This window comes from Oncorhynchus masou, unplaced genomic scaffold (genome assembly GCF_036934945.1).
Source record: "Oncorhynchus masou masou isolate Uvic2021 unplaced genomic scaffold, UVic_Omas_1.1 unplaced_scaffold_1018, whole genome shotgun sequence".
NCBI classification, from domain to species: Eukaryota; Metazoa; Chordata; class Actinopteri; order Salmoniformes; family Salmonidae; genus Oncorhynchus; species Oncorhynchus masou.
In genome coordinates this window covers 200202-223435 of record NW_027016598.1, presented here as the reverse complement: position 1 = coordinate 223435, position 23234 = coordinate 200202, and the positions used below count along the sequence as shown (strand labels likewise).

The window sequence follows — 23234 nt, the reverse complement described above, 5'->3', positions numbered from 1 at the left end:
GATTTTTGTAGTTCGTTCCAGTCATTGGCAGCAAAGAACTGGAAGGAGAGGCGGCCAAAGGAAGAATTGGTTTTGGGGGTGACCCGTGAGATATACCTGCTGGAGCGCGTGCTACAGGTGGGTGATGCTATGGTGACCAGCGAGCTGAGATAAGGGGTGACTTTACCTAGCAGAGACTTGTAGATGACCTGGAGCCAGTGGGTTTGGCGACAAGTATGAAGCGAGGCCCAGCCAACGAGAGCGTACAGGTCACAGTGCTGGGTAGTATATGGGGCTTTGGTGACAAAACGGATGGCACTGTGATTATCTGCATCCAATTTGTTGAGTAGAGTGTTGGAGGCTATTTTGTAAATGACATCGCCGAAGTTGAGGATCGGTAGGATGGTCAGTTTTACGAGGTTATGTTTGGCACCATGAGTGAAAGGATGCTTTGTTAAGAAATAGGAAGCCGATTCTAGATTTAATTTTGGATTGTAGATGTTTAATATGATTCTGGAAGGAGAGTTTACAGTCTAACCAGACACCTAGGTATCTGTAGTTGTTCACATATTATAAGTCAGAGCCGTCCAGAGTAGTGATTGCTAGATTTGACACACTGAACTCTATCAGAGAAGTGGTTGGTCAACCAGGCGAGGCAGCCATTAGAGAAACCAAGGCTGTTGAGTTGAGCCAATAAGAACACGCTGATTGACAGAGTAAAAAGCCTTGGTCAGGTCGATGAATACGGCTACACAGACCTTAGGTACAGAACCAATCAGGACAGAGAATCAACCTTAGTACAGAACCAATCAAGACAGAAAATCAACCTTAGTACAGAACCAATCAGGACAGAGAATCAACCTTAGGTACAGAACCAATCAGGACAGAGAATCAACCTTAGTACAGAACCAATCAGGACAGAGAATCAACCTTAGAACAGAGCCAATCAGGACAGAGAATCAACCTTAGGTACAGAACCAATCAGGACAGAGAATCAACCTTAGTACAGAACCAATCAGGACAGAGAATCAACCTTAGAACAGAGCCAATCAGGACAGAGAATCAACCTTAGGTACAGAACCAATCAGGACAGAGAATCAACCTTAGAACAGAGCCAATCAGGACAGAGAATCATGGTCCTAGAGCAGGATGCAAGGCAGGGTGACAGGCCATGACCCTGGTGTGTGTTAGAAATAATCATGGTAACAACAGAGGGTTAAGGTTAGGGGAAGGTTAGGGGAAGGTTAGGGGAAGGTTAGGGAAGGTTAGGGGAAGGTTAGGGGAAGGTTAGGGGAAGGTCTGTCACTACAGAGTGATGTTAGTATGTAGAGAATCATGGTAACAACAGAGGGTTAAGGTTAGGGGAAGGTTAGGGGAAGGTCTGTCACTACAGAGTGATGTTAGTATGTAGAGAATCATGGTAACAACAGAGGGTTAAGGTTAGGGGAAGGTTAGGGGAAGGTCTGTCACTACAGAGTGATGTTAGTATGTAGAGAATCATGGTAACAACAGAGGGTTAAGGTTAGGGAAGGTTAGGGGAAGGTCTGTCACTACAGAGTGATGTTAGTATGTAGAGAATCATGGTAACAACAGAGGGTTAAGGTTAGGGGAAGGTTAGGGGAAGGTCTGTCACTACAGAGTGATGTTAGTATGTAGAGAATCATGGTAACAACAGAGGGTTAAGGTTAGGGAAGGTTAGGGGAAGGTCTGTCACTACAGAGTGATGTTAGTATGTAGAGAATCATGGTAACAACAGAGGGTTAAGGTTAGGGGAAGGTTAGGGGAAGGTCTGTCACTACAGAGTGATGTTAGTATGTAGAGAATCATGGTAACAACAGAGGGTTAAGATTAGGGGAAGGTTAGGGGAAGGTCTGTCACTACAGAGTGATGTTAGTATGTAGAGAATCATGGTAACAACAGAGGGTTAAGGTTAGGGAAGGTTAGGGGAAGGTCTGTCACTACAGAGTGATGTTAGTATGTAGAGAATCATGGTAACAACAGAGGGTTAAGGTTAGGGGAAGGTTAGGGGAAGGTCTGTCACTACAGAGTGATGTTAGTATGTAGAGAATCATGGTAACAACAGAGGGTTAAGGTGAGGGGAAGGTTAGGGGAAGGTCTGTCACCTCTAGAGGCAGCGTAGGATAGATATAGGTCTGTAGCATGTTGGGTCTAGAGTGTCTCCCTCTTTGAAGAGGAGGATGGACCGCGGCAGCTTTCCAATCTTGGGGAATCTCAGACGACACGAAAGAGAGGTTGAACAGGCTAGTAATAGGGGTGGCAACAATTTCGGCAGATAATTTTAGAAAGAAAGGGTCCAGATTGTCTAGCCCGGCTGATTTGTAGGGATCCAGAATTTGCAGCTCTTTGTGAATATCAACTATCTGGATTTGGGTGAAGGAGAAGTGGGGGAGGATTGGGTGAGTTGCTGTGGGGAGCGCAGAGCTGTTGACCGAGGTAGGGGTAGCCAGGTGGAAAGCATGGCCAGCTGTAGAAAAATGCTAATTGAAATTCTCAATTATGGTGGATTTATCAGTGGTGACAGTGTTTCCTATCCTCAGTGCAGTGGGCAGCTGGGAGGAGGTGTTCTTATTCTCCATGGACTTTACAGTGTCCCAGAACTTTTTGGAGTTTGTGCTACAGGATGCAAATTTCTGCTTGAAAAATCTAGCCTTATCTTTCCTAACTGCCTGTGTATATTTGTTCCTAACTTCCCTGAAAAGTTGCATATCACAGGGGCTGTTCGATGCTAACGCAGAACGTCACAGGATGTTTTTGTGCTGGTCAAGGGCAGTCAGGTCTGGAGAGAACCAAGGCTATATCTGTTTTTGGTTCTACATTCCTTGAATGGAGCATGCTTATTTAAGATGGTGAGGAAGGCACTTTTAAAGAATAACTAGGCATCCTCTACTGAAGGGATGAGGTCAATATCCTTCCAGGATACCTGGGCCAGGTTGATTAGAAAGGCCTGCTCGCTGAAGTGTTTCAGGGAGCGTTTTACAGTGATGAGTGGAGGTCGTTTGACCACTGACCCATTGCGGATGCAGGCAATGAGGCAGTGATCGCTGAGATCTTGGTTGAAGACAGCAGAGGTGTATTTAGAGGGAAAGTTGGTTAGGATGATATCTATGAGGGTGCCCGTGTTAACGGCTTTGGGGTTGTACCTGGTGGGTTCATTGATAATTTGTGTGAGTTTGAGGGCATCAAGCTTAGATTGTAGGATGGCTGGGGTGTTAAGCATGTCACAGTTTAGGTCACCTAGCAGCAGGAGCTCTGTAGATAGATGGGTGGCAATCAATTCACATATGGTGTCCAGGGCACAGCTGGGGGCTGAGGGGGGTCTATAACAAGCGGCAACAGTGAGAGACTTGTTCCTGGAAAGATGGGATTTTTAAAAGTAGAAGCTCAAATTGTTCGGCAGTTCTATGTTGTCAGAAAATGTTATAGTTAGGGATGGAAATTTTGGGGTTTTTGGTGGACTTCCTAAGCCAGGATTCAGACACGACTCGGACATTCGGGTTGGCAAAGTGTGCTAAAGCAGTGAATAAAACAAGCTTAGGGAGGATGATTCTAATGTTAACATGCATGAAACCAAGGCTATTATGGTTACAGAAGTCAACAAATGAGAGCGCCTGGGAAATGGGAGTGGAGCTAGGCACTGCAGGGCCTGGATTACCCTCTACATCACCAGAGGAACAGAGGAGGAGTAGGATGAGGGTACGGCTAAAGGCTAAAAGAACTGGTCGTTTAGTGCGTTCAGAGCAGAGAGTAAAAGGAGCAGGTTTCTGGGCATAAGAGAATAGATTCAAGACATAATGTACAGACAAAGGTATGGGAGGATGTGAGTACATTGGAGGTAAACCTAGGCATTGAGTAATGATGAGAGAGATATTGTCTCTAGAGACATTTAAACCAGGTGATGTCATCGCATATGTGGGAGGTGGAACAACATGGTTGGTTGAGGCATATTGAGCAGGGCTAGAGGCTCTACAGTGAAATAAGACAGTAATCACTAACCAGGACAGTAATGGACGAGGCATATTGATATAGGGAGAGGCATGCGTAGCCGGGTGATCATAGGGGTCCAGTGAGTGGTCGGGCTGGCTGGAGACACGGCGATTCAGACAGTTAGCAGGCTAACAAGCTAACAGCTAGCAGGCCGGGGCTAGCAAGCTAGTAGACCGGGGCGAGAAAGCTTGTAGACCGGGGCGAGAAAGCTAGTAGACCGGGGCGAGAAAGCTAGTAGACCGGGGCGAGAAAGCTAGTCGACCGGGGCTAGAAAGCTAGTAGACCGGGGCTAGCAAGCTAGTAGAACGGCGCTAGCAAGCTAGTAGACCGGGGCTAGCAAGCTAGCAGACCGGGGCTAGCAAGCTAGTAGAACGGGGCTAGCAAGCTAGTAGACCGGGGCTAGAAAGCTAGTAGACCGGGGCTAGCAAGCTAGTAGAACGGCGCTAGCAAGCTAGTAGACCGGGGCTAGCAAGCTAGCAGACCGGGGCTAGCAAGCTAGTAGAACGGGGCTAGCAAGCTAGTAGACCGGGGCTAGCAAGCTAGTAGACCGGGGCTAGCAAGCCAGTAGACCGGGGCTAGCAAGCTAGTAGACCCGGGGCTAGCAAGCTAGTAGACCCGGGGCTAGCAAGCTAGTAGACCGGGGCTAGCGAGCTAGTAGACCGGGGCTAGCAAGCTAATAGATGGGCCTTAGAGGGACGTCTCGATGGAGGAAAGTCTGTTTTGGCCTCTGCGTGCGGTGACATCGATAGACCAGTCGTGATGGATAGTAGGGTTCCGAGTAGCAGAGAGGGCCAAGTCCAGTTGGCAAAATAGGTATAGAGGCCCAAGAAATTAGTTACAGATACTGTAACCCTCCTCTCTATATTCCTAGTAGATACTGTAACTCTCCTCTCTATATTCCTAGTAGATACTGTAACCCTCCTCTCTATATTCCTAGTAGATACTGTAACCCTCCTCTCTATATTCCTAGTAGATACTGTAACTCTCCTCTCTATATTCCTAGTAGATACTGTAACTCTCCTCTCTATATTCCTAGTAGATACTGTAACCCTCCTCTCTATATTCCTAGTAGATACTGTAACTCTCCTCTCTATATTCCTAGTAGATACTGTAACTCTCCTCTCTATATTCCTAGTAGATACTGTAACTCTCCTCTCTATATTCCTAGTAGATACTGTAACCCTCCTCTCTATATTCCTAGTAGATACTGTAACTCTCCTCTCTATATTCCTAGTAGATACTGTAACTCTCCTCTCTATATTCCTAGTAGATACTGTAACTCTCCTCTCTATATTCCTAGTAGATACTGTAACTAGTAGATACTGTAACTCTCCTCTCTATATTCCTAGTAGATACTGTAACTCTCCTCTCTATATTCCTAGTAGATACTGTAACCCTCCTCTCTATATTCCTAGTAGATACTGTAACCCTCCCTCTATATTCCTAGTAGATACTGTAACTCTCCTCTCTATATTCCTAGTAGATACTGTAACTCTCCTCTCTATATTCCTAGTAGATACTGTAACTCTCCTCTCTATATTCCTAGTAGATACTGTAACTCTCCTCTCTATATTCCTAGTAGATACTGTAACTCTCCTCTCTATATTCCTAGTAAATACTGTAACTCTCCTCTCTATATTCCTAGTAAATACTGTAACTCTCCTCTCTATATTCCTAGTAGATACTGTAACTCTCCTCTCCTCTCTATATTCCTAGTAGATACTGTAACCCTCCTCTCTATATTCCTAGTAGATACTGTAACCCTCCTCTCTATATTCCTAGTAGATACTGTAACTCTCCTCTCTATATTCCTAGTAGATACTGTAACTCTCCTCTCTATATTCCTAGTAAATACTGTAACTCTCCTCTCTATATTCCTAGTAAATACTGTAACTCTCCTCTCTATATTCCTAGTAGATACTGTAACTCTCCTCTCCTCTCTATATTCCTAGTAGATACTGTAACCCTCCTCTCTATATTCCTAGTAGATACTGTAACCCTCCTCTCTATATTCCTAGTAGATACTGTAACCCTCCTCTCTATACTCCTAGTAGATACTGTAACCCTCCTCTCTATACTCCTAGTAGATACTGTAACCCTCCTCTCTATATTCCTAGTAGATACTGTAACCCTCCTCTCTATATTCCTAGTAGATACTGTAACCCTCCTCTCTATATTCCTAGTAGATACTGTAACCCTCCTCTCTATATTCCTAGTAGATACTGTAACTCTCCTCTCTATATTCCTAGTAGATACTGTAACTCTCCTCTCTATATTCCTAGTAGATACTGTAACTCTCCTCTCTATATTCCCAGTAGATACTGTAACCCTCCTCTATATTCCTAGTAGATACTGTAACCCTCCTCTCTATATTCCTAGTAGATACTGTAACCCTCCTCTCTATATTCCTAGTAGATACTGTAACCCTCCTCTCTATATTCCTAGTAGATACTGTAACTCTCCTCTCTATATTCCCAGTAGATACTGTAACCCTCCTCTATATTCCTAGTAGATACTGTAACCCTCCTCTCTATATTCCTAGTAGATACTGTAACCCTCCTCTCTATATTCCTAGTAGATACCGTAACTCTCCTCTCTATATTCCTAGTAGATACTGTAACCCTCCTCTCTATATTCCTAGTAGATACTGTAACTCTCCTCTCCTCTCTATACTCCTAGTAGATACTGTAACTCTCCTCTCCTCTCTATACTCCTAGTAGATACTGTAACTCTCCTCTCTATATTCCTAGTAGATACCGTAACTCTCCTCTCTATATTCCTAGTAGATACTGTAACCCTCCTCTCTATACTCCTAGTAGATACTGTAACCCTCCTCTCTATATTCCTAGTAGATACTGTAACTCTCCTCTCTATATTCCCAGTAGATACTGTAACCCTCCTCTCTATATTCCTAGTAGATACTGTAACCCTCCTCTATATTCCTAGTAGATACTGTAACTCTCCTCTCTATATTCCCAGTAGATACTGTAACCCTCCCCTCCTCTCTATATTCCTAGTAGATACTGTAACCCTCCTCTCTATATTCCTAGTAGATACTGTAACCCTCCTCTCTTTATTCCTAGTAGATACTGTAACCCTCCTCTCTATATTCCTAGTAGATACTGTAACTCTCCTCTCTATATTCCTAGTAGATACTGTAACCCTCCTCTCTTTATTCCTAGTAGATACTGTAACTCTCCTCTATATTCCTAGTAGATACTGTAACCCTCCTCTCTATATTCCTAGTAGATACTGTAACCCTCCTCTCTATATTCCTAGTAGATACTGTAACCCTCCTCTCTTATTCCTAGTAGATACTGTAACTCTCCTCTATATTCCTAGTAGATACTGTAACCCTCCTCTCTATATTCCTAGTAGATACTGTAACCCTCCTCTCTATATTCCTAGTAGATACTGTAACCCTCCTCCTAGTAGATACTGTAACCCTATATTCCTAGTAGATACTGTAACCCTCCTCTCTATATTCCTAGTAGATACTGTAACCCTCCTCTCTATATTCCTAGTAGATACTGTAACCCTCCTCTCTTTATTCCTAGTAGATACTGTAACTCTCCTCTATATTCCTAGTAGATACTGTAACCCTCCTCTCTATATTCCTAGTAGATACTGTAACCCTCCTCTCTATATTCCTAGTAGATACTGTAACCCTCCTCTCTTTATTCCTAGTAGATACTGTAACCCTCCTCTCTATATTCCTAGTAGATACTGTAACTCTCCTCTCTATATTCCTAGTAGATACTGTAACCCTCCTCTCTATACTCCTAGTAGATACTGTAACTCTCCTCTCTATATTCCTAGTAGATACTGTAACCACGGCGATTCAGACAGTTAGCAGGCTAACAAGCTAACAGCTAGCAGGCCGGGGCTAGCAAGCTAGTGATTTGATTTGAACCCTCCTCTCTATATTCCTAGTAGATACTGTAACTCTCCTCTATATTCCTAGTAGATACTGTAACTCTCCTCTCTATATTCCTAGTAGATACTGTAACTCTCCTCTCTATATTCCTAGTAGATACTGTAACTCTCCTCTCTATATTCCTAGTAGATACTGTAACTCTCCTCTCTATATTCCTAGTAGATACTGTAACTCTCCTCTCTATATTCCTAGTAGATACTGTAACTCTCCTCTCTATATTCCTAGTAGATACTGTAACTCTCCTCTCTATATTCCTAGTAGATACTGTAACTCTCCTCTCTATATTCCTAGTAGATACTGTAACTCTCCTCTCTATATTCCTAGTAGATACTGTAACTCTCCTCTATATTCCTAGTAGATACTGTAACTCTCCTCTCCTCTCTATATTCCTAGTAGATACTGTAACTCTCCTCTCTATATTCCTAGTAAATACTGTAACTCTCCTCTCTATATTCCTAGTAGATACTGTAACTCTCCTCTCTATATTCCTAGTAGATACTGTAACTCTCCTCTCTATATTCCTAGTAGATACTGTAACTCTCCTCTATATTCCTAGTAGATACCGTAACTCACCTCTCCTTCTCTGCATAGTCATTGTGGAGCTGGACCTGTTTCTCCTGGACCAGGTTCTCAGCCTGGTTCTTCAGGGACTGCTCATAGTCCCGTATCTTCTCCTTCAGGGCTTTAATAGTCACCTCTAGACCAGGAGAGAGAGAGGGGGTGAATACAGGATAGTGGGAGAGATGATTATTCCAGTCATGAAGTCCCATCATAAAAGGAATATCATAAACACGATTCACCCCAGCTTGAAACGAAAAGGGGAATCAGGTGCTCATCCGAGGGACTTGAAAGTGTGTGAGTGAGTGAGTGAGTGAGTGAGTGAGTGAGTGAGTGAGTGAGTGAGTGAGTGAGTGAGTGAGTGAGTGAGTGAGTGAGTGAGTGTGTGAGTGAGTGAGTGAGTGAGTGAGTGAGTGAGTGTGGTGGATTGAAACTCCATTCTCCCAGCTCTGACACATAATCAATAGAGGTCTCTCAGAGACCTCTTACCCTGTCCTTGCTTAGCACAACCTTAAACATTTAGGTTGCTGGGATCAATGTCCCCTGCTGAGGGTTTCTCTCTGAGTGTGTGTGTGTGTGTGGGAGGGGGGGGGGGTTTAAGCTGCCACTATTGAGCTGTTCCAATTCCCTCACGCTGAGCTGTTCCAATTCCCTCACGCTGAGCTGTTCCAATTCACTCACGCTGAGCTGTTCCAATTCACTCACGCTGAGCTGTTCCAATTCACTCACGCTGACCTGTTCCAATTCTCTCACGCTGAGCTGTTCCAATTCCCTCACTCTGAGCTGTTCCAATTCCCTCACTCTGAGCTGTTCCAATTCTCTCACTCTGAGCTGTTCCAATTCTCTCACGCTGAGCTGTTCCAATTCCCTCACGCTGAGCTGTTCCAATTCCCTCACGCTGAGCTGTTCCAATTCCCTCACTCTGAGCTGTTCCAATTCCCTCACTCTGAGCTGTTCCAATTCTCTCACTCTGAGCTGTTCCAATTCTCTCACTCTGAGCTGTTCCAATTCCCTCACGCTGAGCTGTTCCAATTCCCTCACGCTGAGCTGTTCCAATTCCCTCACGCTGAGCTGTTCCAATTCCCTCACGCTGAGCTGTTCCAATTCCCTCACGCTGAGCTGTTCCAATTCCCTCACGCTGAGCTGTTCCAATTCCCTCACGCTGAGCTGTTCCAATTCCTCACGCTGAGCTGTTCCAATTCCCTCACGCTGAGCTGTTCCAATTCCCTCACTCTGAGCTGTTCCAATTCCCTCACTCTGAGCTGTTCCAATTCCCTCACGCTGAGCTGTTCCAATTCCCTCACTCTGAGCTGTTCCAATTCCCTCACTCTGAGCTGTTCCAATTCACTCACGCTGAGCTGTTCCAATTCCCTCACTCTGAGCTGTTCCAATTCCCTCACGCTGAGCTGTTCCAATTCACTCACGCTGAGCTGTTCCAATTCCCTCACTCTGAGCTGTTCCAAAATACTCTCCTCCTCATTGTTCTCTCTCCACTACTCCTGTAGTCATTCCCCTCTCTCCCCTCCTTCCCATTCCTCTGTCCTCTAGTCATCTCCTTCCCTCCCTCCACCATCCCTCCCTCCCTCCCTCCCTCCCTCCCTCCCTACCTTCATCCATCCCTTCCTCCCTCCCTCCCTTCATCCCTCCCTCCCTCCCTCCCTTCCTCCCTCCCTCCCTCCCTCCCTCCATCCATCCCTTCCTCCCTCCATCCCTTCCTCCCCTCCCTCCCTTCATCCACCCCTTCCTCCCTCCCTTCCTCCATCCCTCCCTTCCTCCATCCCTCCCTCCCTCCATCCCTTCATCCATCCCTCCCTCCATCCCTCCCTTCATCCATCCCTCCCTCCATCCCTTCCTCCCTCCTTCCTCCATATATAGAGAATATTCCATGACCACTGCATGTCAGACACACCGCTTTCTCTGACCAGATAACCCCTTTTCTCGCTCCATTTTAGTAGTGTGTGTGTGTGTGTGTGTGTGTGTGTGTGTGTGTGTGTGTGTGTGTGTGTGTGTGTGTGTCTCACCCTGGTTCTTGACCTCAGTAAACTCTTTGTTGTAGTCCTCTAGAGTCTCTCTGAGTTTGAGGTTCTCTGTCTCGATGTCGTGCATCTGCTGGAGCTTCAGCTGTAACTGCTGACCCAACTCCAGCACAGGGACAGGGTCTGAGAAAACACACAGGGACAGGGTCTGAGAACACACACAGGGACAGGGTCTGAGAACACACACAGGGACAGGGTCTGAGAACACACACAGGGACAGGGTCTGAGAACACACACACACAGGGACAGGGTCTGAGAACACACACACACAGGGACAGGGTCTGAGAACACACACAGGGACAGGGTCTGAGAACACACACAGGGACAGGGTCTGAGAACACACACACAGGGACAGGGTCTGAGAACACACACAGGGACAGGGTCTGAGAACACACACAGGGACAGGGTCTGAGAACACACACAGGGACAGGGTCTGAGAACACACACACACACAGGGACAGGGTCTGAGAACACACACAGGGACAGGGTCTGAGAAAACACACACACACACAGGGACAGGGTCTGAGAAAACACACACACTACGTTACACACACACTACGTTACACACACACTACGTTACACACACACTACGTTACACACACACACACACTACGTTACACACACACACACACACACACTATGTTACACACACACACTACGTTCCACACACACTACGTTACACACACACTACGTTACACACACTACATTACACACACACACACTACGTTACACACACACACACACTACGTTACACACACTACGTTACACACACTACGTTACACACACACTATGTTACACACACTACATTACACACACACACACACTACGTTACACACACACACACACTACGTTACACACACTACGTTACACACACTACATTACACACACACTATGTTACACACACTACATTACACACACACACACACACTACGTTACACACACACACACTACGTTAAACACACACACACACTACGTTACACACACACACACACACACACACACACACACACACTATGTTACACACACACACACACTACGTTACACACACACACTACGTTACACACACACACTACGTTACACACACACACTACGTTACACACACACAACGTTACACACACACACACTACGTTACACACACACACTACGTTAAACATACACACACACTACGTTACACACACACACACACTACGTTACACACACACACTACGTTACACACACACACTACGTTACACACACACACACACACACTACATTACACACACACACTACGTTACACACACACTACGTTACACACACAGAGAGAGACAGAGGGAGCTCGCTAGCGTGGGGAGGCTGGCTGAGGAGTGGCTAATTGGTCCTATTGAGGAGAAACAGCAGAGATATACTGTACAAGGTCAGAGGTCATCTGCTTTCGGACTAAAGAGCAGGAACCCAGACTTCACCAAAGAAATCGGAAATACAGACATTGTCAAGAAATATGGTATAGAGGAAACAGACCCACTGGTTGTCCTCTAGGTTACAGAGAGCTGGTAGTCCCATCCACCACACTACCAGGTGTGTGGTATAGAGGAGACAGACCCAGTAGTTGTCTGGGTATGCTAATATACAGTGCCTTGCGAAAGTATTCGGCCCCCTTGAACTTTGCGACCTTTTGCCACATTTCAGGCTTCAAACATTTACTTTCAGTGCAGCAAACTCTCTCCAGAAGTTCAGTGAGGATCTCTGAATGATCCAATGTTGACCTAAATGACTAATGATGATAAATACAATCCACCTGTGTGTAATCAAGTCTCCGTATAAATGCACCTGCACTGTGATAGTCTCAGAGGTCCGTTAAAAGCGCAGAGAGCATCATGAAGAACAAGGAACACACCAGGCAGGTCCGAGATACTGCTGTGAAGAAGTTTAAAGCCGGATTTGGATACAAAAAGATTTCCCAAGCTTTAAACATCCCAAGGAGCACTGTGCAAGCGATAATATTGAAATGGAAGGAGTATCAGACCACTGCAAATCTACCAAGACCTGGCCGTCCCTCTAAACATTCAGCTCATACAAGGAGAAGACTGATCAGAGATGCAGCCAAGAGGCCCATGATCACTCTGGATGAACTGCAGAGATCTGCAGCTGAGGTGGGAGACTCTGTCCATAGGACAACAATCAGTCGTATATTGCACAGATCTGGCCTTTATGGAAGAGTAGCAAGAAGAAAGCCATTTATTAAAGATATCCATAAAAAGTGTCGTTTAAAGTTTGCCACAAGCCACCTGGGAGACACACCAAACATTTGGGAGAAGGTGCTCTGGTCAGATGAAACCAAAATTGAACTTTTTGGCAACAATGCAAAATGTTATGTTTGGCGTAAAAGCAACACAGCTCATCACCCTGAACACACCATCCCCACTGTCAAACATGGTGGTGGCAGCATCATGGTCTGGGCCTGCTTTTCTTCAGCAGGGGCAGGGAAGATGGTTAAAATTGATGGGAAGATGGATGGAGCCAAATACAGGACCATTCTGGAAGAAAACCTGATGGAGTCTGCAAAAGACCTGAGACTGGGACGGAGATTTGTCTTCCAACAAGACAATGATCCAAAACATAAAGCAAAATCTACAATGGAATGGTTCAAAAATAAACATATCCAGGTGTTAGAATGGCCAAGTCAAAGTCCAGACCTGAATCCAATCGAGAATCTGTGGAAAGAACTGAAAACTGCTGTTCACAAATGCTCTCCATCCAACCTCACTGAGCTCGAGCTGTTTTGCAAGGAGGAATGGGAAAAAATTTCAGTCTCTCGATGTGCAAAACTGATAGAGACATACCCCAAGCGACTTACAGCTGTAATCGCAGCAAAAGGTGGCGCTACAAAGTATTAACTTAAGGGGGCTGAATAATTTTGCACGCCCAATTTTTCAGTTTTTGATTTGTTAAAAAAGTTTGAAATATCCAATAAATGTCATTCCACTTCATGATTGTGTCCCACTTGTTGTTGATTCTTCACAAAAAAATACAGTTTTATATCTTTATGTTTGAAGCCTGAAATGTGGCAAAAGGTCGCAAAGTTCAAGGGGGCTGAATACTTTCGCAAGGCACTGTATAGAACAGACCGAACTCACTCCATTAAATTAGTCAAAAGATAAATATTTTACATTTGGTTAGAAATAAATTAGAAAATAATTTGAAAGGAGAAAGATGTCCTTGTGTGCTACTTAAACTCAGCAAAAAAAAGAAACGTTCTCTCACTGTCAACTGTGTTCATTTTCATCAAACTTAACATGTGTAAATATTTCTATGAACATAACGAGATTCAACAACTGAGACATAAACTGAACAAGTTCCACATAAATGGAATAATGTGTCCCTGAACAAAGGGGGTGGGGGGGGTCAGCTGTTATATAGATCTACACTATGGTTATATAGATCTACACTATGGTTGTATAGATCTATACTATGGTTATATAGATCTACACTATGGCTATATAGATCTACACTATGGTTATATAGATCTAGACTATGGTTATATAGATCTAGACTATGGTTATATAGATCTACACTATGGTTATATAGATCTACACTATGGTTATATAGATCTACACTATGGTTATATAGATCTATACTATGGTTATACAGATCTATACTATGGTTATACAGATCTACACTATGGTTATATAGATCTACACTATGGTTATATAGATCTATACTATGGTTATATAGATCTATACTATGGTTATATAGATCTACACTATGGTTATATAGATCTACACTATGGTTATATAGATCTACACTATGGTTATATAGATCTAGACTATGGTTATATAGATCTACACTATGGTTATATAGATCTAGACTATGGTTATATAGATCTACACTATGTTTATATAGATCTATACTATGTTTATATAGATCTATACTATGGTTATATAGAACTAGACTATGGTTATATAGATCTATACTATGGTTATATAGATCTATACTATGGTTATATAGATCTATACTATGTTTATATAGATCTATACTATGGATATATAGATCTAGACTATGGTTATATAGATCTATACTATGGTTATATAGATCTATACTATGGTTATATAGATCTAGACTATGGTTATATAGATCTATACTATGGTTATATAGATCTATACTATGGTTATATAGATCTACACTATGGACATACAGTGGGGCAAAAAAGTATTTAGTAAGCCACCAATTGTGCAAGTTCTCCCAGTTAAAAAGATGAGAGAGGCCTGTAATTTTCATCATAGGTACACTTCAACTATGACAGATAAAATGAGATTGTTGTTCTCCAGAAAATCACATTGTAGGATTTTTTTATGAATTTATTTGCAAATTATGGTGGAAAATAAGTATGGTGGAAGGAAGTAACAAGGCTCAATCTCTATACAGTTTAAACTGGTGGTGGATCTATTCATGTCTTACCTGGGACATCTATCTCCATCTCTTACCTGGGACATCTATCTCCTCCCATCTCTTACCTGGGACATCTATCTCCTCTCATCTCTTACCTGGGACATCTATCTCCATCTCTTACCTGGGACATCTATCTCCATCTCTTACCTGGGACATCTATCTCCATCTCTTACCTGGGACATCTATCTCCTATCCTCTCTTACCTGGGACATCTATCTCCATCTCTTACCTGGGACATCTATCTCCATCTCTTACCTGGGACATCTATCTCCTATCCTCTCTTACCTGGGACATCTATCTCCATCTCTTACCTGGGACATCTATCTCCATCTCTTACCTGGGACATCTATCTCCTATCCTCTCTTACCTGGGACATCTATCTCCATCTCTTACCTGGGACATCTATCTCCATCTCTTACCTGGGACATCTATCTCCATCTCTTACCTGGGACATCTATCTCCTCCCATCTCTTACCTGGGACATCTATCTCCATCTCTTATCTGGGACATCTATCTCCATCTCTAACCTGGGACATCTATCTCCTCTCCTCTCTTACCTGGGACATCTATCTCCATCTCTAACCTGGGACATCTATCTCCATCTCTTACCTGGGACATCTATCTCCATCTCTAACCTGGGACATCTATCTCCATCTCTTACCTGGGACATCTATCTCCATCTCTAACCTGGGACATCTATCTCCATCTCTTACCTGGGACATCTATCTCCATCTCTAACCTGGGACATCTATCTCCATCTCTAACCTGGGACATCTATCTCCATCTCTTACCTGGGACATCTATCTCCATCTCTTACCTGGGACATCTATCTCCATCTCTTACCTGGGACATCTATCTCCATCTCTAACCTGGGACATCCATCTCCATCTCTAACCTGGGACATCTATCTCCATCTCTTACCTGGGACATCTATCTCCATCTCTTACCTGGGACATCTATCTCCATCTCTAACCTGGGACATCCATCTCCATCTCTAACCTGGGACATCTATCTCCATCTCTTACCTGGGACATCTATCTCCATCTCTAACCTGGGACATCCATCTCCATCTCTAACCTGGGACATCCATCTCCATCTCTAACCTGGGACATCTATCTCCATCTCTTACCTGGGACATCTATCTCCATCTCTAACCTGGGACATCTATCTCCATCTCTAACCTGGGACATCTATCTCCATCTCTAACCTGGGACATCTATCTCCATCTCTAACCTGGGACATCTATCTCCATCTCTTACCTGGGACATCTATCTCCATCTCTTACCTGGGACATCTATCTCCATCTCTTACCTGGGACATCTATCTCCATCTCTTACCTGGGACATCTATCTCCATCTCTTACCTGGGACATCTATTAATGTCTTGTAGACGTTCAAGAAGGAGCCTTCTGTTTCTTTACTTCTTTTGCTCAAGGCATCGATCTGAAAGGAGGAGAGGAATAATTCAGTAAAAACAGACCGTGTTATTGGCTGTCAGAGTGTCTGTCTTTCTGTGTACCTTGTGTGTAACGCTGATCTCTAATAACGAGCAGTGGTTCTGCTAAACCATTCCACACACACGATGCTCTGTTCAGCTGTTCCTCCGATGAATGAAGTCTTTCTGCTGTTGACCATTTCGGTGCCGGGTAAAACCGTACTGACACCAGTTAACAGCTTGCCACAGCCACACACAGCTGGCTGAGGGTTGATAGACACAGATGTGTATTCAGGACTCGCCCAGGGAGATACGTTGCAGGAATGCAGCCATTAACGTAAGAATCATGTGACACGAATGCCATCAGTGACATTACTGAAATGGGTGGCATTAAGACAAGCCCCACCCCTCCCCAGCACATATACTAAGCCCCACCCCTCCCCAGCACATATACTAAGCCCCACCCCTCCCCAGCACATATACTAAGTCCCACCCCTCCCCAGCACATATACTAAGCCCCACCCCTCCCCAGCACATACACTAAGTCCCACCCCTCCCCAGCACATATACTAAGCCCCACCCCTCCCCAGCACATATACTAAGCCCCACCCCTCCCCAGCACATATACTAAGTCCCACCCCTCCACAGCACATATACTAAGCCCCACCCCTCCCCAGCACATATACTAAGCCCCTCCCCAGCACATATACTAAGCCCCACCCCTCCCCAGCACATATACTAAGCCCCTCCCCAGCACATATACTAAGCCCCACCCCTCCCCAGCACATATACTAAGCCCCACCCCCTCCCCAGCACATAAACTAAGCCCCACCCCTCCCCAGCACATATACTAAGTCCCACCCCTCCCCAGCACATATACTAAGCCCCACCCCTCCCCAGCACATACTAAGCCCCTCCCCAGCACATATACTAAGCCCCACCCCTCTCTCCATAACACTGTCTCTCTCTCTCTCTCATAACACTGTCTCTCTCTCTCCATAACACTGTCCCTCTCTCTCTCTCCATAACACTGTCTCTCTCTCATTCTCTCTCTCTCTCCATAACACTGTCCCTCTCTCTCTCTCTCCATAACACTGTCTCTCTCTCTCTCTCTCTCTCTCTCTCCATAGCACTGTCTCTCTCTCTCTTCATAACACTGTCTCTCTCTCTTCATAACTGTCTCTCTCTCTCTCTCAATAACACTGTCTCTCTCTCTCTCTCTCTCTCTCTCTCTCCATAGCACTGTCTCTCTCTCTCTTCATAACACTGTCTCTCTCTCTCTCCATAACACTGTCTCTCTCTCTCTCTCTCTTCATAACACTGTCTCTCTCTCTCTCCATATCACTGTCTCTCTCTCTCCATATCACTGTCTCTCTCTCTCCATAACACTGTCTCTCTCTCTCTCCATAACACTGTCTCTCTCTCTCTCCATAACACTGTCTCTCTCTCTCTCTCTCTCTCCATAGCACTGTCTCTCTCTCTCTCCATTACACTGTCTCTCTCTCTCTCCATTACACTGTCTCTCTCTCTTCATAACACTGTCTCTCTCTCTTCATAACTGTCTCTCTCTCTCTCTTCATAACTGTCTCTCTCTCTCTCTCCATAACACTGTCACTCTCTCTCCATAACACTCTCTCTCTCTCCATAACACTGTCTCTCTCTCTCCATAACACTGTCTCTCTCTCTCCATAACACTGTCTCTCTCTCTCCATAACACTGTCTCTCTATCTCTCCATAACACTGTCTCTCTGTCTCTCTCTATCTCTCCATAACACTGTCTCTCTATCTCTCCATAACACTGTCTCTCTCTCTCTCTCCATAACACTGTCTCTCTATCTCTCCATAACACTGTCTCTATCTCTCCATAACACTGTCTCTGTCTCTTTCTCTCTATCTCTCCATAACACTGTCTCTCTGTCTCTCTATCTCTCCATAACACTGTCTCTCTCTCTCTTTCTCTCCATAACACTGTCTCTCTGTCTCTTTCTCTCCATCTCTCCATAACACTGTCTCTCTGTCTCTCTCTCTATCTCTCCATAACACTGTCTCTCTGTCTCTCTCTCCATCTCTCCATAACACTGTCTCTCTCTCTCTCTGTCTCTCTCTCTCTCCATAACACTGTCTCTCTCTCTCTCTGTCTCTCTCTCTCTCCATAACACTGTCTCTCTCTCTGTCTCTCTCTCTCTCCATAACACTGTCTCTCTCTCTATCTCTCCATAACTTTCTCATTAAATAAGCAGTATACAGCTTCTCCTTCCAAGCCCTCAGAACTTTTATTGAGAAAGAACAAATAGGAATATTATACTATAAAGTCCTCATTCCTCATATTAATCAGCCAAGTGGCTGCTAGAAGTGATTCCATGCCACTGTAAACATGGCAATACAGCCTCTCTGCTCCTATGGGAACAAAATAAAGCGCCCCAAATGGTATTTATACAGCTGCTTTTGGTTGCCGCAAAACATCTGTCGCTGAGCGGGCTGATGCCATCTCTCTCCACCTCCCCAACGCACAGCGAGACGTGCAGCCCGAGCCTATTCAGGGTTGGTCTGTCCTTGCCACCACTAACAATGCTGCCCTAGACTTAAATACAGGTCTGAGTACCTACTGTTGCCCTAGACTTAAATACAGGTCTGAGTACCTACTGTTGCCCTAGCCCTGAATACAGGTATGAGTACCTACTACTGACCTAGCCTTGAATACAGGTCTGCGTACCTACTGTTGCCCTAGACTTAAATACAGGTCTGAGTACCTACTGTTGCCCTAGACTTAAATACAGGTCTGAGTACCTACTGTTGCCCTAGACTTAAATACAGGTCTGAGTACCTACTGTTGCCCTAGCCCTGAATACAGGTATGAGTACCTACTACTGACCTAGCCTTGAATACAAGTCTGAGGACCTACTGTTGCCCTTGCCTTGAACACAGGTCTGCGTACCTACTGTTGCCCTTGCCTTGAACACAGGTCTGCGTACCTACTGTTGCCCTAGCCTTGAATACAAGTCTGAGGACCTACTGTTGCCCTTGCCTTGAACACAGGTCTGCGTACCTACTGTTGCCCTTGCCTTGAACACAGGTCTGCGTACCTACTGTTGCCCTAGCCTTGAATACAGGTCTGCGAACCTACTGTTGCCCTAGCCTTGAATACAGGTCTGAGTACCTACTGTTGCCCTAGCCTTGAATACAGGTCTGAGTACCTACTGTTGCCCTAGCCTTGAATACAGGTCTGAGTACCTACTGTTGCCCTAGCCTTGAATACAGGTCTGAGTACCTACTGTTGCCCTAGCCTTGAACACAGGTCTGAGTACCTACTTTTGCCCTAGCCTTGAATACAGGTCTGAGTACCTACTGTTGCCCTAGCCTTGAACACAGGTCTGAGTACCTATTGTTGCCCTAGCCTTGAACACAGGTCTGAGTACCTACTTTTGCCCTAGCCTTGAATACAGGTCTGAGTACCTACTGTTGCCCTAGCCTTGAACACAGGTCTGAGTACCTATTGTTGCCCTAGCCTTGAATACAGGTCTGAGTACCTACTGTTGCCCTAGCCTTGAACACAGGTCTGAGTACCTATTGTTGCCCTAGCCTTGAATACAGGTCTGTGTACCTACTGTTGCCCTAGCCTTGAATACAGGTCTGAGTACCTACTACTGACCTAGCCTTGAATACAGGTCTGAGTACCTACTACAGACCTAGCCCTGATATCACTAGAATACAGGTCTGGGAATCTACAGCTGCCCTACACCCCGCAGGGTCATACACAGGATCAATACACCCCCCCCCCCCTCCAGGGTCATACACGGGATCAATACACCCCCCCCTCCAGGGTCATACACAGGATCAATACACCCCCCCAGGGTCATACACAGGATCAATACACCCCCCCTCCAGGGTCATACACAGGATCAATACACCCCCCCCCTCCAGGGTCATACACAGGTTCAATACACCCCCCCTCCAGGGTCATACACAGGATCAATACACCCCCCCTCCAGGGTCATACACAGGATCAATACACCCCCCCCCCCAGGGTCATACACAGGATCAATACACCCCCCCCGGGGTCATACACAGGATCAATACACCCCCCCCAGGGTCATACACGGGATCAATCCCCCCCCCAGGGTCATACACGGATCAATCCCCCCCCCCCAGGGTCATACACAGGTTCAATACACCCCCTCCCCCCCAGGGTCATATGGGATCAATGCACCCCCCACCCAGGGTTATACAGGATCAACCCCCCAGGGTTACAAACGGGTTCAATACACACGTAAGGGTTAAAAAACAGGTTCAATACACACGTCAGGGTTATAAACGGATTCAATAAACACCCTAGTATTATAAAACGGGCTAGACCAGAACCACAAGTCCACCCAGACAGACTCCTCCAGTATATTTGTGCTAGTCTCAACCACAAACCACTCAAAAATAGTACAGAGACTATTAGCATATTACCTCACACAGAGAGAGATAATGAACTACCCTCAACTGAAAGTCAGTCTATTCGTGCCTACCGGAAAGTATTCAAACTCCTTGACTTTTTCCACATTTTCTTACATTACAGCCTTATTCTAAAATAGATTTTTTCCCCTCTTATCATTCTGCACACAATAGCCCATAGTGACATCACAATAGCCCATAGTGACATCACAATACCCCATAATGACATCACAATACCCCATAATGACATCACAATACCCCATAATGACAAAGCAAAAACAGATTTATACATTTTTGCAAATGCATATATATATATATATATATATATATATATATATATATATATATATATATATATATAAAATAAAAAAGGGAACTATCACATTTACATAAGTATTCAGACCCTTTACTCAGTACTTTGTTGCAGCACCTTTGGCAGTGATTACAGCCTAAAGTCTTCTTGGGTATGATGTTACAAGCTACACCTGTATTTGGGGAGTTTCTCCCATTCTTCTCTGCAGATCTTCTCAAGCTCTGTCAGGTTGGATGGGTAGCGTCGCTGCACAGATATTCTCAGGTCTCTCCAGAGATGTTCGATCAGGTTCAAGTCCAGGCTCTGGCTGGGCCACTCAAGGACATTCGGAGACTTGTCTCAAAGCCACTCCTGAGTTGTCTTGGCTGTATGCTTAGGGTTGTTGTCCAGATGTGACGCTTGGCATTCAGGCCAAAGAGTTCAGTCTTGGTTTCATCAGACCAGAGAATTTTGTTTCTCATGGTCTGAGAGTCTTTAGGTGTCTTTTGTCAAACTCCAAGCGGGCTGTCATGTGGCTTCGGTCTGGCCACTCTAAAGAGGAACTTGCTGATTGCTCAGTTTGGTCGGGCGTTCTAGGAAGAGTCTTGGTGGTTCCAAACTTGTTCCATTTAAGAATGATAGAGGCCACTGTGTTCTTGGGGACCTTCAATGCTGCAGACATTTTTTGGTACCCTTCCCCAGAGTTGTGCCTCGACACAATCCTGTCTCGGAGCTCTACGGACATTTCCTTCGACCTCATGTCTTGGTTTTTGCTCTGACATTCACTGTCAACTGTGGGACCTTATACAGACAGGTGTGTGCCTTTACAAATCACGTCCAATCAATTGAATTTACCACAGGTGGACTCCAATCAAGTTGTAGAAACATCTCAAGGACGATCAATGGAAGCAGGATGCAGCAGGATGCAGCTCAATTTAGAGTCTCATAGCAAATGTTATCTGTATTTTATTAGTAATAAATGTGCAAAAATGTCTAAAAACCTGATTTCGCTGAATCATTATGGGGTATTGTGTGTAGATGGACTGAATAAAGAAAATCCTCTTTAATTTTAGAATAAGGCTGTAACGTAACAAAATGTGGAAAAAGTCAAGGGGTCTGAATACTTTCTGAAGGCACGACATCTACTGTACAGACACCCCTAGATGACTATAAAACACTACATCTACTGTACAGACATCCCTAGATGACTATAAAACACTACATCTACTGTACAGACACCCCTAGATGATTATAAAACACTACATCTACTGTACAAACACCCCTAGATGATTATAAAACACTACATCTACTGTACAAACACCCCTAGATGACTATAAAACACTACATCTACTGTACAGACACCCCTAGATGACTATAAAACACTACATCTACTGTACAGACACCCCTAGATGACTATAAAACACTACATCTACTGTACAGACACCCCTAGATGACTATAAAACACTACATCTACTGTACAGACACCCCTAGATGACTATAAAACACTACATCTACTGTACAGACATCCCTAGATGACTATAAAACACTACATCTACTGTACAAACACCCCTAGATGACTATAAAACACTACATCTACTGTACAGACATCCCTAGATGACTATAAAACACTACATCTACTGTACAGACATCCCTAGATGACTATAAAACACTACATCTACTGTACAGACATCCCTAGATGACTATAAAACACTACATCTACTGTACAAACACCCCTAGATGACTATAAAACACTACATCTACTGTACAAACACCCCTAGATGACTATAAAACACTACATCTACTGTACAAACACCCCTAGATGACTATAAAACACTACATCTACTGTACAAACACCCCTAGATGACTATAAAACACTACATCTACTGTACAGACATCCCTAGATGACTATAAAACACTACATCTACTGTACATAAATCCCTAGATGACTATAAAACACTACATCTACTGTACAAACACCCCTAGATGACTATAAAACACTACATCTACTGTACAGACATCCCTAGATGACTATAAAACACTACATCTACTGTACAGACATCCCTAGATGACTATAAAACACTACATCTACTGTACAAACACCCCTAGATGACTATAAAACACTACATCTACT

The 23234-nt window shown here is 44.5% G+C and overlaps 1 protein-coding gene across 1 annotated transcript in view; it reads right to left on the bottom strand.

Moving 5' to 3' along the window:
* The window catches only part of LOC135538920 (protein CASP-like), a 125390-nt gene that overhangs the window by 18970 nt on the left and 83186 nt on the right, over window positions 1-23234 (bottom strand). The window contains exons 4-6 of the mRNA XM_064964795.1: window positions 16304-16382; window positions 10501-10638; window positions 8495-8618 (exon numbers count right to left, since the gene is read on the bottom strand). Of these exons, the coding sequence (XP_064820867.1) occupies window positions 8495-8618; window positions 10501-10638; window positions 16304-16382 (341 nt within the window). The remainder of the gene's footprint in view (window positions 1-8494; window positions 8619-10500; window positions 10639-16303; window positions 16383-23234) is intronic.